The 16,916-nt window shown below is 39.1% G+C and overlaps 2 protein-coding genes across 11 annotated transcripts in view; one reads left to right on the plus strand and one right to left on the minus strand.

Moving 5' to 3' along the window:
- Positions 1–16,916, plus strand: part of NF1 (neurofibromin 1) — a 300,188-nt gene that overhangs the window by 207,698 nt on the left and 75,574 nt on the right. The window lies entirely within an intron of this gene.
- On the minus strand, positions 922–12,147 carry EVI2B (ecotropic viral integration site 2B). 2 transcript variants are annotated; one of them, XM_056127970.1, is made up of 3 exons: positions 12,069–12,147; positions 10,195–10,260; positions 922–2,417 (listed from the first exon to the last, which is right to left on the minus strand). In XM_056127970.1, the coding sequence occupies exon 3, from the start codon at positions 2,400–2,402 to the stop codon at positions 1,056–1,058; it is 1,347 nt and encodes a 448-aa protein (XP_055983945.1). In that variant the 5' UTR covers positions 2,403–2,417; positions 10,195–10,260; positions 12,069–12,147; the 3' UTR covers positions 922–1,055. The 2 variants fall into 2 exon arrangements, with proteins under 2 accessions (XP_055983945.1, XP_055983943.1); XM_056127968.1 differs by having other exon boundaries at positions 10,195–10,326; positions 12,069–12,113.

Below are 16,916 nucleotides of genomic sequence, written 5' to 3' on the forward strand. Positions count from 1 at the left end.
TGTGCTCCCACCACAACACCCAAAAGGAGAGAGAGAACAAAAGGGAATGCCCTGCCACAGAGGCAGGGTGGGATGGGAAGGATGGGTGTGGGAGGGATACTGGGATCCATGGTGGTGGAAAATGGGCACTGGTGGAGGAATGGGTACTTGATCATTGTATAATCGAAACACAAGCACAAAAATTTGTAAATCTACAACTGTACCTCATGGTGTTTCACTCATAAAAATTTTTAAAAAATAAAAGGTGTCTGTATTTATAGAGATAAAATAAAATATACTTATTTTGACTTTGACCTGAAAGAAAAAAAAAACTTGTGCTCCCTTAGCAAAATAGATACTGTCTCCATCTTATGGTCCTGCTCATTTTTTTCTCCAGAGTTAATATTCCCAACCTAACCCTCCAATTTGATGTTTGAATAAGTTTGCTTTACTATTTTCAGTGAGAACAAAAAGAAAATGTCTGCATTTTGAAATACTCATTTTAATATCTCACCCCTGCAAACCTAAACTACTTGACACTTGCATCAATTTAAAACCATTTTGTTTAATATGTATTACATGTGTTTTTATTTCTTCTTTATTTCATACTTTGAAGTAGAAAAATATAATTTTATTTTTCCAAGGCAAATTTATATATAACTTTTGAGGAGGGGGAGTCTGTTGAATAATAAGTATATAAAGATTATTGGATTGCAAAAGTTAAGTTGTTGACACACATACCATCCACATAATGTTAAATATACTATACATTAAATTTAGGTGGTACAATCAGAAATAGATCACTGTGTATATTTAATTTTTTATTAGTCACCATGAAATTACAAAATTATTCATGATTGGGTTTCAGGCATACATTGTTTCAGAACCTATATAATTTTTAAAAAAGAAAGAAAGAATTCTATTACTCATATAGATTCTGAGCGGTTTTGAGGTGGTTCCCTTATATATATCAACATTGTCTACCAGTACCATTTAATATAGTTTGTCACATGAAAACAAAAAAGAAAGAAGGACTAAGAAAGATGGAAGATCAAATACAAGTCAAGTTGTAATACTTATAACAGTTCGGCAGGTGGGGGTGGTAAGGCTTCATCCAGGGCTTCGTCTGAGTCAAGAGAAATAGAGAACTCCAGATGCTGACTCTGGATCTCATTGTGGGAATCGTCCTGGTTTTCAGTAAGATCTGCTTCTGGCAGGGGCAAGTTAGGTGCATCAGGGGGAGGTGGAAATGACTGTTTGAATTCAGAATTATCTTCACAGACTTGATTGGGACAATCCAGGGGTGATATGTGATTGCCAGACTCATTTGGAAGGGGAGATGTAACTGGCAATGTGAGTATGTCAGATTGGTTCCTCTCCTGTCCTTCTGCCTCAGTCAGTGGGGGAGGAGGTGGCAGAAAAAGATCCACATCATCTGAAGAAGAAACAGCTGTGCCAATTGTTGATCCATCACCACTGTCCTCTGATGTACCATTTGCCTGATCATTTGTTTTTTCTGCTCTGGGGTTGCTGGACTCTTCATTATTTTCACTTGATTCAAACAATTTGATTTCCAGGTCATCTGCTAAAAGTGTATGTTTACTTGGTTTCCAGGCCATAAGTGAAACAGTTGATGTACGTTTTGTGGTTGCGTCATTTTCTCTGATGTCCAAACATATGTCGGGGGTTTCACCATCAGCAAATGGAGACCTTCCTGCCCAGTTCTGATCATTTGTAACTGGTTTTCTCAAGTATTTCCACAGTACAATCACAGTTATAGCCAGTAACATAGAAGTTAGAATTACACCTATTAATATGGCAGCTATTGAAGTAGAATTGGTTTTATGTGGATATTTTTCATTACTCTTACCATTTAGGATAAATCCTGGTGTACCTCTAGGTGAATTCTTGACAGTTGGTATTGATTGTGTGGATACACTATAGGCAGTGGGTGATTTCCTAGAAGTATGGGCAGATAAAGCCGGTGGTTGAGAAGTATAAACAAATGGAGGCGATTGTCTTGTGAAAACATTAGTAGATGGTGGTAGTCTGGAAGAGGTTAATGTCGATAATATTTCCTCGGAGGAAGTGTTGACTCTTGTTGGTTGTCTAGTGATGTTGTAGACGAGAGTTTGCGCAGCAGAGGTATATGCTTCTGGTTTTCCAGAAGCAGCTTTAATAGTTGGTTTCTCAGTGGTGACTTCGATAAGAACTGGTTGTCCAGAAGATATGTTGTTGAATTGTGTTTGTTGACCCAAAGGATTCCCTGTTGTGATCTGAGAATTTTCTGAGACAGATGACATTGATGATCTAAAAAGAGTAGACCATGATTGCTTCTCTGTTGTTATTGCCTCTGTCTCGGCAGAAATCATATTGTTCAGGTGACCATAAAACAAAATTAAGATGAAATATTTGGGATCCATTTCAGAATGTTTCCTCTTTATGAATGGGTTTTAAAGAAAAAAAAAGAAAGACAAATGAATATCATTTGGTGATCATTTGGTGTTTGGCATAAAAGTAGGTAGATACTTGCTAAGTATTTATAGTTCAAAGTTAGACTTTACACACACTATAACAGCATAAAGTATTCTTTAATGTACTCTAATTCATACAATATTTAGATTACATACAGTGATCTTCTTAGTTTTATTTGTTTCGTTTATAATTGATATTTTGCTTCTCATGCAGGGCTCAGGAGCCACTCTTGGTGATAATTCAGCCATTCAGTAGGCCTAACAGTTCAGTGCTGGGGTTCAGAGATGTGGTATCGCTTAGGTGCAGTGCTACTGGGAATCCCCAGGGCCACATCCAGCAATGCTCAGTGGGCCATGTGATGCCATGAATTGAACTTGGGACCAAGTTCATGCAGGGCTAGTACTCTTTACTCTTTGAGCTATCTCCTGCAGCCCAAACAAACCCCAGAAGTCAGCCATTATGAGAGAGATTTGATGTTCTGTGCAAGTTACAGGGTACAGCCATAGGAAAAGTGGAGCTCCCCCCAAGTTATACATATAGACTTTTCAAAATATTTTGCTATTTTATTGCTTACTCCTATCACACTGGTAATAAAATTCCCTAATGTAGTAGAAAAGGCATAATATTTTTTTCTTCTGCAGTCGTATTCCTTTTTCTATAGATAGATAGATAGATAGATAGATAGATAAATATGGGCTGGAGCTATAGCACAGCGGGTAGGGCGTTTGCCTTGCACGCGGCCAATGGCTAACCCAGGTTTGATTCCTCCGCCCCTCTCGGAAAACCCGGCAAGCTACTGAGAGTATCTCTCCCCGTACGGCAAAGCCTGGCAAGTTACCCGTGACGTATTCGATATGCCAAACACAGTAACAAGTGTCACAATGGAGACGTTACTGGGCCCGCTCGAGCAAATCGATGAACAATAGTAGTGACAGTGACAGTGATATATATATTATATGTGTGTGTGTGTATGTGTATACACACACGAAAAACTTAATGATCAGAAGAATATACAAGGATTAAGGTACTTTATTCTCTGAACCCAGTTTGATCCCTTGAACCACATAGGTACCCCCACGCACCGCCAGGAGAGACCCCAGAGAACAAAGCCAGGAATAGCCCTTCAGTACTTCTGCATGTGGCCCAAACCCTACCCCAGCCCCACTCAAAGAGACTCTAAGACCTCAATTTAAAATTAGTTTTCCTTTACATTCTCCTGTATACTGCAAATGATTTCACCTGTTTTTAAAAGCTTGCATGATCTTCGATTGAGGGCTCTCCATTGAGAGCCCTAAAAATCCTAAATTGGGTTTTCTTCTTTCTGTTTTGAATTTATTGTGCAGATTTCTATTTCATTCCTGGAAATGTCTCATTTAGCCAAATATATATCTTATGTACTTTTTGAACATTTTTAATTATGCTGCTCTTCACACTTCTGGAATAAGTTCTTTTTTCCAACCCTTCTTACATCTAATTGCCTATTTAAAGTTGTCTTTCTCTTACATACCTTAGCTTAAAATTCCCCTTATTAATTTTAGTTCTCTGTGACTGACCACAGTCTAAAGAGATTAGCTATCCACTGAATTCCCCTAGTTTTTATTTTCTTTATGACTTGTTGGATAGTGCTTCATGTATGCATCTCACTAATATTTTCTGAAATAATTGTGTTGTTTTTATTATTTAACTTTCTATCTTTTCTTATTATTCCTACCTCCTCAGATATGAATATAAAGAACCAACAAGAAGGTATAAAGAGGGACCAGGGAGTACAGTGGGTAGGTCACTTGCATTGCATGCAGCCAACCCAGGCTCAATTTCCAGCATCCCATATTGTCCCACAAGCACAGCCAGGAGTAATTCCTGAGTGCAGAGCCAGGAGTAATTCCTGAGCATCACATATGCCCCAAAAACCAAAGAAACGAGAAATACCTGCCTAGGACGTACTATGTGCTTTTCTATCCTGGGTGTCTTAGATGCTTCTTCTTCTTCTTTATTTTTTTTAATCTAAATCACTTCGAAGATTTTGATAAATAGGTAAAGATACAAACTCAAAGGAGATAGGCAGTTTGCCCCGTGTTCTATCACTATTTAAGAACATGTTTGGAATTTATACCAAGGGCCACCTCCTCCCCCCCACACCCCCATTGAATCACCGTGCGCTACTCTTACAAAGCTTTCATGTTTGAGTTTCAGTCATAGAATGACCAAACACCCATCCCTCCACCAGTGTACATTTTCCACCACTAATGTCCCCAGTAGCCCTCCCCCCTCCCATCCCACCCTACCTCCTTCCTCTATGGCAATTTCCCTCTTACTATCTCTCTACTTTGGGACATTATGGTTTGCAATACAGATACTGAGAGGCCATCATGCTTGATCCTGTATCTACTTTCAGCACACATCTCCCATCCTGAGCTATCTCTCCAACCATCATTGACTTAGTGATCTACCCAGGGCCATCTTATTCCAAAGTATATGCCTTTTTACTATCTAAAACTGCCCTAGCTTTTTTGGTGTGATGATTGAACCAGAACCCTCATATATGCCAAACATGCACTGAACTATGTCTGGAACCCTCATGTTTTCATATTTGTTTCCTCTACCTCTGACATTTTTATACTAGGCACTGGTCAAGCGTTTAATCTCTGTTAAGCATCTTGATCCCTTTCTAGTTCACTTTTCCACTGTTTATTAATACTTTTACCAAAATGTAAATAAAGGAGGTAAAATTTAAGTTATTAAATTCAGCTTTTTTTCCATATTACAAAAGGTTGCTTGGGAAAAGTTTTAAATTTCATTACCAGATATGTAGATTTGAATTACCTCTTTCTTGGCAGTCATTGTCTGTGTACTTCCTATTACTATTCTTACAGATTACCCCCAAAATTTAAAAAAAGAGAGAGAGACTTAATTAGAATAAGTAACTTCTTTAGAGTTTCACTTTAGCTTTTTAAAAATTCTATCTAAAGTAATGGAAAATATAGGCCATGATTTGTGTTCAGTCAAAAATGTTTCCTCTTTTATGACTTTGCTTAAGAAAAGGCAAAAACAATTAAAATACCCAAATGGTTCCTCTTTTTAGTTAGCAAGAACAGGCATAAGGAAAGTGTCCTAACAGGAATATGATTTTGAACCCAGTTTAGTTTTCAATATTGGTTTCATAGTTCATAGCCTCTTTTGTCAATAGGAAGGTCCTAGGAACATCAGTGTAATAGGTCTTTCATTTCTCATTTATGGGTTATAGAAACATTATGAGCAAATCTTTCATTTCCCATTTTGTACAAGTTTTTCCCACTTTTCAATTAGCTGTCTACCCTTCTAGAATCTGTTTCATCAAAATTGTAGAATATGTATTAAAACTTTACTATGGCAATTCAGAAGCATCAAAAAGAAGGAACAAGATTTAAAAGAATAAAGGAATAATAGATTTTTTCCATAGCTCAGAAACAGTGAAGTTGTATTGTTACCAGTGAAAAAAATTATTTAACATAGATAGTATTTTGGGAAAAATATCAACTCTCTATTCCTGGAATGCCAATATTTTTTCTGCAGGGGAAAAAGGTAGAATGAGAACCATATGGAGCAAGGTTGTAAGGGAGAAGATGTATAAAATAAAATAAAAAGGAAATGCAAAGCAATGCAAAATACTAAAAAAAAATGAAGTAAAAGTTATGCTACACAGCAGCAGATATACGGGAAAACTGAAGAAAAAGGTGATTGTGTAATCAGCAAAAAATTTGACTAGAAGATTAAAAGTCAGCAAAATTAGAAATAAGTTGTGAGGAAAGATTGAAGTAGATAAAAAGGAGCAATTACATGGTTGGAGAGCTCGTACCATACCAGAGTTAGGTGCTTGCCTTGTACCAGCTGCCCTCCTTGGATCCCCAGAATAGCATATGGTCTCGCAAGCACCAAAGGAGAGATCAGCCCTGGAGCACAAAGCCAGGATCAAGTCCTAAGCAATGTTGTAGATATGGCCCAAACCACTCCTTCTCCCTAAAAGAAGAAGCAACCCACAGGGCTAGGAGCCATCCTGAGCATAAGCAGAGAACCCCTCAAAAGTGACAGTGTGGCTCAAAAAACAATTCACAAAGTGATGTTTCATGGCACTGGCCTTTATCTGTAGATCCCTAAAATCAGCCAAAAAGGACTTCCTTTGGGAAAAAGATGAACGACATGAATCATCTCAGCAACTCATTTCCAGCTCTCCTTTCTCCTATAGTAACCTCTTCGTCCCCTCCAGTCTCTCTTTCCCTCCCCCTTTTTTCCTTTACTGCTCATTCCCGTCTCTGCTCACAAGCATATATGCCAGTGATACCAAAGGATTTAGGGACATTTTCTAGATCTTCACTAGCCTGCTGCCTGGGCAAACCCCAGATTTTATCTGTGTTTGTGCGCAGTAGTATTTTGCTTATTAATTTTGGTTGGTGCTTTAAAGTTTAAATCTGTGACTTCCTCTGCTTTTGCTTTTACTCACTATTTTATTTTGAAAAAAAATGGGGGGGTGGGCAGGAGCAGAGCAATAATACCGTGTGTACAGTGCTTGCTTTGCATGCAGCTAACCCAGTTCAAACCCTGGCACCCCATATAGTCCCCTGAGCACTGGTAGGTGTGTCCCCACAAAAAAAACTAAATTTAAAAATAAAATAATTTTTGGGGACTGGAATGATAGCACAGCAGGTAGGGCATTTGCCTTGCATGCGGCCGACCCAGGTTTGATTCCCAGCATCCCATATGGTCCCCTGAGCACCACCAGGAGTAACACCTGAGTGCAGAGCCAGGAGTAACCCCTGTGCATTGCCGGGTGTGACCCAAAAAGCAAAAAAATAAAATAAAATGATTTTTAAAAGGCCCTCCCGTTGATCGTCGATTTGCTCGAGCGGGCCCAGTAACGTCTCCATTGGAGACTTTGTTGTTACTGTGTCTGGCATATCGAATACTCTCGGTAGCTTGCCGGGCTCTCCGAGAGGGTTGGAGGAATTGAACTCGGGTTGGCCATGTTGGCCGCTTGTAAGGCGAACGCCCTACCCGCTGTGCTATTAAGTTGAATAAAATTATGAGCTGTTTTAACCAAGCAATTAAAGCAGAAGTTCCATTGGACGTCATATTTTAGACATGTTTTCCTAAATATTATGCATAAGTATATAAAGAAACCAGTATTTGTCATCATTGATGCTATGAAATTGAAATAAGAAATATCATTGTCTTTTTGTAAGCAAAATAGTTGAATTTCGAGAAATAGGAGGGAGGAAGAGAGAGAGAGAAAGACAGGGAAAGAGAAAATGAGTACATATTACAGAACACGGTTTCTCCAGAGGGGCGAGAGCCATGGGTAAGCTAGGTCAGAAGGTAAAAGAAAGGTTGACATACAGGCGATTCCCAAAACGGGGAATGTTCCAGAACTGCCATTGTCTTTAATTTACTTTACTTTGGTGTGTGTGGGGGGGGGGGAGGACCTAGGGTCTTATGGGCTGCACTCCTAGCTTTGTGTTTAGAGAGAGCTGCTAGCAGTTGGATGTCTGTAGGTGGTGCTAGGCACCAAATGTAGCACTGCACTGTAGCTGCACTGTAGCACTGTCCTCCTGTTGTTCATCGATTTGCTCGAGTGGGCGCCAGTAACATCTCACAACAAATTGTGAGATTTGTTGTTACTGTTTTTGGCATATCGAATACATCATGGGGAGCTTGCCAGGCTTTGCTGTGCAGGCGAGATACTCTTGGTAGCTTGCCGGGCTCCCTGAGAGGGGTGGAGGAATCAAACCCAGGTGGCCACGTGCAAGGCAAACTACCTTACTGTAGCTATCACTACTACTGTGCTATCGCTCTACCCAGGAACCAAATGTAGATCAACCATATGTAAAGAAACACCCTATCTACTATACTATCTCTCTGACCTGCCATTGTCTTTGAAAGGGAATCAGCATGATTCGGAGAGCATATATATCCTAGACAAAAGGCAAGTATAGGGAGTGGTATCAGAACTAATATAGCAGGGGGGCCGGAGCAATAGGACAGCAGGTAGGGTACTGGCCTTGCATATGGCCAACCCAGGTTTGACCCCCAAGACCCCTTGAGCCTGTCAAAAAAGTGATTCCTGAACACCGCCAGGTGTAGTCCCCAAAAACAAAAAAAAATAATAATACTTGAATTTTAGTTTTTTTTTAATCTAAGGAAAGTAACTATTGTAATGTAGGTATATTATAGTAAAATTTAGTAATAATTGAGGCCCAAGCAATAACAATGGGTAGGATGTTTGCCTTGCAATGGCTGACCCGGGTTAGATCTCAAGCATCTCATATGGTCCCCCAAGCATGCCGGGAGTGAATCCTGAGTGCAGAGCCAGGAGTAACCCCTGAGCATCTCCAAGTATGACCCAAAAAGCAAAAAGTAAAATTTAGTAATAAGTAATATGTCCCAGATTAGTGAAATTATGAAACCATAAAGGAAGGAAAGGTAATTATCTGTCTTGAGGAAGAGCATAAGAGGAAATTAGTCTTAAGCTAGAATAGGAAATATTTTATGTCTGTCTTTTATCAATAATAATAGCTGCCATTTGCAGCTACCAAATGCTAGCCATTATCCTATTTTAATGAGTATAAGGTGGTAGCATCTTCACCTTGCAGGTAAAAGAACTGAGATTCAGAAGAGGTGGGTGATAATGCCAGTGACACAGCTCTAAGTAGAGAAACTATATAGTAAAAAACATGTCATACTTGTATTAAAACGCCTTCTGCTCTGTGTCACTAGTTATGCTGCACCTTCTTTTTAGTAAATTTATTAAATATAAATGCTTATGAAGGGAGGAGGTATGAACTCTAACGTCTGTAATAGAGGAATCCATAGTGATCCATAGAAATCTACAAGATCTTCTCTAAGACTTTCTAAGAGAAAGTCATAAACATTTATGAAATGTAGGCTAGTCTGTCACCCACTGTGAATTTATTATTTCATGATATTATCAGTCTGTAAACTTTTTGCATATTTTATTTTGGTAGATGTTTACTTTGTAATTGCCCAGTTTACTCACAGATAGTCATCTTCTATACAAAAAAAGCAGTTTTTTGTTTTGTGGGCATTTTTTTTTAAGTCTTTTACAGTATTTTTAAGACTTAGATAACAATGATAAAATGTAGATGTATGAATATGTGCACGCATTTTAGTACAGCACTATATCTTGGAGAGTTTTAAAAATGAGTTATATCTTCATGTCATTATTACCTCAGTTATATTTGTGCAAAAATTATAATCAAGTGATTTATATCATTTTCTTGATTTTTTTTTCAAATTAACTGAAGGTGACCATTCTTATTATGCAAACTGAAGGTGATTAAAAAATAAAAAGCAGCTTAGATCTATGTTATGTGCAGAAAAATTGTATAGAAAGCAAGTCAAAACACTTAACAGTTGGATAAATAGTATAAATTTACTGGATTCTGTTTTATTTATAACCCTTAGCGTTAAAAGCCATGACTATAGTTATTTCTTTTTTAATTACAGTGCTAAAGTTAACAGGCATTTTTACTGAATACACTTCAAAAAAGCTTGTACCGTACAAACCCAGGTGAAAGTTTTTCTTCAAGTTTAATACTGATTATTTTTAAATTCCATTCAATAAAACTTTCTCATTCAGTAAGATACTTTTAGAATATCAGTTGGTTTAAAACCCTAACAGTTCATTTTTTAATACATTTTATATAAAGCAAAGATAAAACCAGATTGCTTGTGTGAAAATTTTCTTACCTCAGCTGTGAATTTCTTTCTCAGGATGCAAAATTCTTATTCTAACTGGATATTTTGGTGATTTGGCTAAGAAAGCAAAAGGGGTGGTTCAGTTCAGATTAAAAATGGTCTCTTAGCAAACTGAAATGGTTTCTGTAGAAAAAGAGGAAGTTTATCAATAGATGATTCCGGAAGTGCAATAACCACAAAATGACTAAGAAAGTACTACTTTAACAGAACTCATTTTGAAACACAATTTGGAGCTGTATTTTGATGGCTTTTAATTGGTGTATGTTAGTACTCTTGAATAATAGGATTATATCATTTAAAATTTTGATTATAGTCCTGCAAAAGTAATATATCCTAAGGAAAAGTCACTCGCCCAGAGTGAGATTTCTTTTTTGTCAGAAATGAATTATGTGTTCTGTTTGCTTGTATGACCTTTGGCAGGTTATTGCATTTCTGAGTCATCATTTCCTCCTCTGGAGGGATATTTCCCTTATTGAGGTATTGTGAGAATTAACTATATAATTAATTAAATATTTAAACATGTAACTGCTTCACATCAAGTTGATAACTGTGATTTTTTTCTCGTATAATTAAGGCAAATTCCAGGGAGAAAAAAAAAAGTAGATTTTTGCTAAATACTTCACTAAATGATCTTTTAGTTCAAGTGCACACTCTGATTATTTACAAAGTAGGTGCTCCTTAGTTGAAAGTAAAATAAATTGGCAATCATTTGTTAAATGACTTAAACAAAATATATTAAAAAGTACCATCCATAAATCAGCCTGAATAAGAATTTCTTTTCACAAGTCAGCTTATAGCTTTTTTCCTCATCCTAAAAATCAAAATATCCTGGGGCTGGAGTGATAGCACAGCGGGTAGGGAGTTTGCACGCGGCTCAACCCAGGTTTGATTTCCAGCATCTCATATGGTCCCCCCAAGTACGGCCAGGAATAATTCCTGAGTGCGTGAACCAGGAGTAACCCCTGTGCATCGTTGGGTGTGACCCAAAAAGCAAAAAAAAAATACAACAAAAAAATCCTAATTTGTGTTTCTTAATGTGACAAAATATGCTTAACATCTCATAATAGTACAGTGAAAACTAAATCATACCCAGCTTTTATCTAGTCACTGCAGAGGAACACAGATTATTAAGACCCAAGTTCTTGCCTTCAAAAACTTGATACGAAACAAGTTTTTTGTTGTTGTTGCTTTTTACTGAATGAATATAATAAAACTGCTATAAATGTTTGATATGCTACTTTTGGGCTGGAACAATAGCACAGCAGTTAGGGCGTTTGCCTTGCAAGCGGCCGACACCGCCAACCCCAGTTCGATTCCTCTGCCCCTGTCATAGAGCCCGGCAAGCTACCGAGAGTATCTTGCCCGCACAGGAAAGCCTGGCAAGCTCCCCGTGATGTATTCGATACGCCAAACACAGTAACAAGTCTCACAGTGGAGACATTACTGGTGCCCACTCGAGCAAATCGATGAACAATAGTAGGACAGTGTAGTGCAGTGCTATGCTACTTTTATTTTACTGTATTACTATATTTTGGTGTGGGTGCCTTACCTGGTGGTGCTCAGATGTTATTCCTAGCTTAGTGCTTAGGGGTCTCTCCCAGTGGTGCTCAGGGGATCATGTGCTGCAGAGCAAACCTGGGCCTCCTGCATACAGAGTATGTGCTCGGGTTTGTCCAGTTATCTCTTTGACCCTGGGTCATGGTTTTGAAGTTCCTGAGTTAAGTGTGTGGGCTATAGGTACCAAAAAGATAGTACAGCAGTTAAGGAGCATGCCCCTCCACCCCCCCCAAAAAAAAAGAAGAACAAAAGAGTGTGTGGTTCTTGATACCCAAAAGTAGAGAACAGAAGTGTTTTCATTTTAAGACTGTTTCCCTTTCTCTCTCTAGTGCTGCCACCCTGATGGGTAGTCCCTGCGTACTTGGTTGCAGGGATCGCTTGCTGGGGGGAAGGGGGTCTCACACTCTGATTACTGCCACTCAAGCACACTTGGGAGCTCATGCTTGGTTGCAGTATGGCGGAGATTAGTTGTGCCATCAGGGATCCCAAGTGACAGTGCCACTGACAGCGCACTCAGCATGTGTGGTAAAGCTGAGGATTGCACTTGGGACCTCAGGCTTTTGAGGCATGTCCCTTACCAGTCCTTTTAAATATCTGTCAAGTTTGTAAAACAACTACTATGCCTTTTTCATGAATTATGGTTAGTGACATTAGGGTGAATGTTTTATAAGATAGTGAATGGTGAATTTTAAATACTCCTACAGTAGGTTTCTATTTTGTGAGAATTTTTTTGTTGTTGTATGTGAAATATAAAAATGGCTGCCTTGCTGGGGGCTGGAGTGATAGCACAGCGGGTAGGGCATTTGCCTTGCACGGGGCTGACCCGGGTTCGATTCCCAGCATCCCAGGAGTAATTTCTGAGTCCAGAGCCAGGAGTAACCCCTGTGCATCGCCAAGTGTGACCCCCCCCCCAAAAAAATAGTTGCCTCACTTAAAAAGACCAAAAAGAATAATAATAAAAAGACACTAATTTGCTTTAATTTCTGTTGACAGCTATTTGTTTCTGGATTGATTTGGGTGTGCTTTGTGTTGTCAGTATTCTAATGCATAGTCTCAAAATTGTAATTTGTGTAAAATAGGACCTCTACCCAGTTTCATTTCCAGTCTGCTCCATTTTACCTCAAAACATAACCTTTTATCTCACCACAGTTGATCTCACTGTCTTGCTTTTCTTGACAATAAAATTGATGCTTGAGTTTTCCTTCACATTTTAAGTTGTACCCTAGATCTTTGAAGAAATGGAACTTGTAATAAATGAATGTAATGACCAGAACAGTATCATCTTCTGCCAAAATACCAAATGCCTGGAAGTTAGGCCATTCTGATTGAAACACAGCATGAGAATTAGACATTGACAATAAAAAATAAAAATGAAAACTCTGCAGGTAATTTTGATATTGTTGCCAGGATAAGAATCATTAACCTATGGTGTGAAATGATATCTCGTTGTTTTGATCTGCATCTCCCTGATGATTAGTGATGTAGAACATTTTCTCATGTGCCTTTTTGCCATTTGGATTTCTTCTTTTTTTTTTATTCTTCTGTTTTATTTCATCTATTATCTTTATTATTTTCTTCTTTTTTAAAAAAATTTTTATTAGTGAAACACCATGAGGTACAGTTGTAGACTTACAAATTTTTGTGCTTGGGTTTTAGTTATACAATGATCCAGTACCCATCCCTCCAGAGCTCCCATTTGACCCAGCAATACCACTCCCTGGAATATATCCCAGAAAGGCAAAAAGGTATAGTCAAAGTGACATCTGCAATTGTTTGTTCATTGCAGCACTCTTTACAATAGCCAGAATCTGGAAAAAACCTGAGTGCCCGAGAACAGATGACTGGTTAAAGAAACTTTGGTACATTTACACAATGGAGTACTATGTAGCTGTTAGAAAAGATGAAGTTATGAAATTTACATACAAGTGGTACTACATGGAAAGTATCATGTTAAGCGAAATGAGTCAGAAAGAGCGGGATAGACACAGAAAGATTGCATTCATCTGGGGAACATAAAGCAACAAAACGGGAGACTAACACCCAGGAATGGCTGAGATTAGTACCAGGAATTTTGCTCCATGACTTGAAGGCCAGCCACATGTGCTAGGTGAAAAGGAAGCTCAGATAGAGAAGAGAGCACCAAATAAAGGGTGTTGTGAGCCCCTCCCAGGGTGGGAGAAGCGTGCTAAAAGTAGTCTATAGACCAAACATGATTGCCACTCAGGGCCTCTCTTGAAAAACACAGTACCCAAAAGAAGAGAGAACAAGGGGGAATGCCCTTCCACAGAGGCAGGGTGGGATGGGGGTATGGGGGGTTGGAGGGATGCTGGACCCATGGTGGTGGTGGATGGGCACTGGTGGAGGGATGGGTACTTGATCATTGTATAACTGAAACCCAAGCACAAAAATTTATAAGTCTACAACTGTACCTCATGGTGTTTCACTAATTTAAAAAAAAAAATTTTTTTTTAAAGTATAGTCGAAGTGACATCTGCACTTGTTTGTTCATTGCAGCACTCTTTACAGTAGCTAGAATCTGGAAAAAACCTGAGTGTCTGGATTTCTTCTTTGAGAAAGTTTCTGTTCATTTCATTGCCCCATTTTTTGATGTGGTTGGATGATTTCTTCTTGTGGAGTTCAGCCAGTGCTTTGTATATCCTTGATATCAACCCCTTATCGAATGGGTATTAGACAAATCTCCTTTCCCATTCTGTAGACTGTCTTAGTATTTTGGTCACTGTTTCTTTTGAGGTGCAGAAGCTTCTTAGTTTAAAATAATCCCATTTCTATCTCTGTTTTCACTTGCTTGGCCAGTGGCATGTCATCTTTGAAGATACTGTTAGCTTCATATGGATTCCAGTCTGATGTTGAGGTCTTTAATCCATTTTGATCTTACTTTTGTACATGGTGTTAGGTAGACATCTGAGCCCACTTTTTTGCATGTAGCTGTCCAGTTTTGCCAGCACAATTTGTTAAAGAGACTTTCTTTGCTCCACTTCACATTTCTTGCTCCCTTATCAAAGATTAGATGATCATATATTTGGGAGGACAACCAGTGTTGGCACAGATGTGGTGAGAAAGGGACCCTCCTTCACTGCTGGTGGGAATGCTGACCAGTTCAGCCCTTTTGGAAAACAGTATGGATGATTCTCAAAAAATTAGAAATTGAGCTCCCCTTTGACCCAGCAATACTACTCCTGGGAATATATCTTGGAGAAGCAAAAAAGTACAGTTGAAATGACATCTGTGAAGTCATGAACTTTACATACAAGTGGTACAATATGGAAAGTATCATGCTAAGTGAAATGAGTCAGAAAGAGAGGGATAGACATAGAAAGATTGCATTCATCTGGGGGATATAAAGTAACAAAATATGAGATTAATACCCAAGAATAGCTGAGATCAACACCAGGAGAATTACTCCATAACTTAGAGGCCAGCCGGGTATTCTAGAGGAAAGGACAATTCAGATAGAAAGGGGAACACCAAGTGGAGGGTGTTTGGAGGACCCTCCCAGGAGGGGAGATGCAGGTTGAAAGTAGACTGGACTGAACATGTTCGCCACTCAATGCCTCTTTTGCTGATCACAACACCCAAAAGGAGAGAGAGAACAAAAGGGAATGCCCTGCCACAGTGGCAGGGGGGAATGGGGGGATGGGGGGGAGGGATATTATCCTGGTGGTGGAAAATGGGCACTGATGGAGGGATGGGTATTTGATCGTGGTATGACAGAGATCCAAGCACAAAAATTTGTAAATCTACAACTGTAGCTCATGGTGTTTCAATAATAATTAAAAAAAAAAAATACTTTTTTCCCTAAAAAAGAAAAAAAAAAGCAATGACATCTGCACTTCTATGTTCATTGCTGCACTGTTCACAATAGCCAAAATTTGGAAAAAACCCGAGTGCCCAAGAACAGATGACTAGTTTAAGAAACTTAGGTACACCTACACAATGGAATACTATGCAGCTGTTAGAAAAGATGCATGAAATTTACATACAAGTGCTTCTATATGGAAAGTACCATGCTAAGGAAATGAGTCAGAAAGAGAGGGACAGACATAGAAAGACTGCACTCATCTGGGGAATATAATAAAGTAACAGAATGGGAGTCAAACACCCAAGAATAGTTGAGATAAGTACCAGGAGGTCTGCTCCATGGCTTGGAAGCCGCCGCACATGCTGGGGGAAAAGGAAGCTCAGATAGAGAAGGGAACACCAAGTAAAGGATGTTTGGAGAACTCACTCGGGATGCAAGATGTGTGCTGAAAGTAGACTATAGACTGAACACGATGGCTACTCAATACCTCTATTGCAAACTACAACACCCTAAAAGGAAAGAGAGAGCAAAAGAGAATGCCCTGCCACAGAGGCGGGGGGGGGGGGGGGGGGGTTGGGGGTTGGGCGGGGGGATGGGAGGGCTACTGGGATCATTGGTGGTGGAGAATGGGCACTGGTGGAGGGATGGATACTCGATCATTGTACAGCTGAAACCCACGCACCAGAGTTTGTAAGTCTACAACTGTACCTCATGGTGTTTCAGTAATAATAATTTTAAAAAAAAATCAGGGGCTGGAGCGATAGCACAGCGGGTAGGGCATTTGCCTTGCACGTACCCAACATGGTCGACCCAGATTCAATTCCCAGCATCCCATATGGTCCCCCGAGCACCGCCAGGAATAATTCCTGAGTGCATAAGCCAGGAGTAACCCCTGAACATCGCCGGGTGTCACCAAAAAAAAAATCATTAACCTAAATAGAACAGTAAGATTGTGGTCATATTTTAAAAGGATATAAATTATTCTCTTACTTGGCTTAATTAATGCCCAAGGTAAATACTCAAGAATGAGATTTTTGAATATGTGGTCTGGTTTTTCAAAATCATGTGTCCTGTATCAGTTTCTGCCAAGTCTCTCAGAAAAGCTTTTATAACATAACTCATGGGCATTGGGAGTCTTGACTTAAATAAAAGTCAATTTACTTGAATCCAAATTCCCTTATTTTATTTTTGGAGTTTTTGTGTTTTGAAGCTATACTGGTAGTGCTCAGGGGCTACTTACCGTGGCATTTTGAGTTCCAGGCAGTGTTAGGAATTGAACCAGGGTTTCGTGCATGCCAACCGTGCGCTTTAGCCCTTTAAAGTATCTCCCTGACCT

Source organism: Sorex fumeus, unplaced genomic scaffold (assembly GCF_029834395.1).
Source record: "Sorex fumeus unplaced genomic scaffold, SorFum_2.1 ptg000063l, whole genome shotgun sequence".
In the NCBI taxonomy this organism is placed as follows: Eukaryota; Metazoa; Chordata; class Mammalia; order Eulipotyphla; family Soricidae; genus Sorex; species Sorex fumeus.

Coding starts and splice junctions, on each gene's coding strand:
- EVI2B (XM_056127970.1), bottom strand. CDS start 2,402: ATGGATCCCAAATATTTCATCTTAATTTTGTTTTATGGTCACCTGAAC.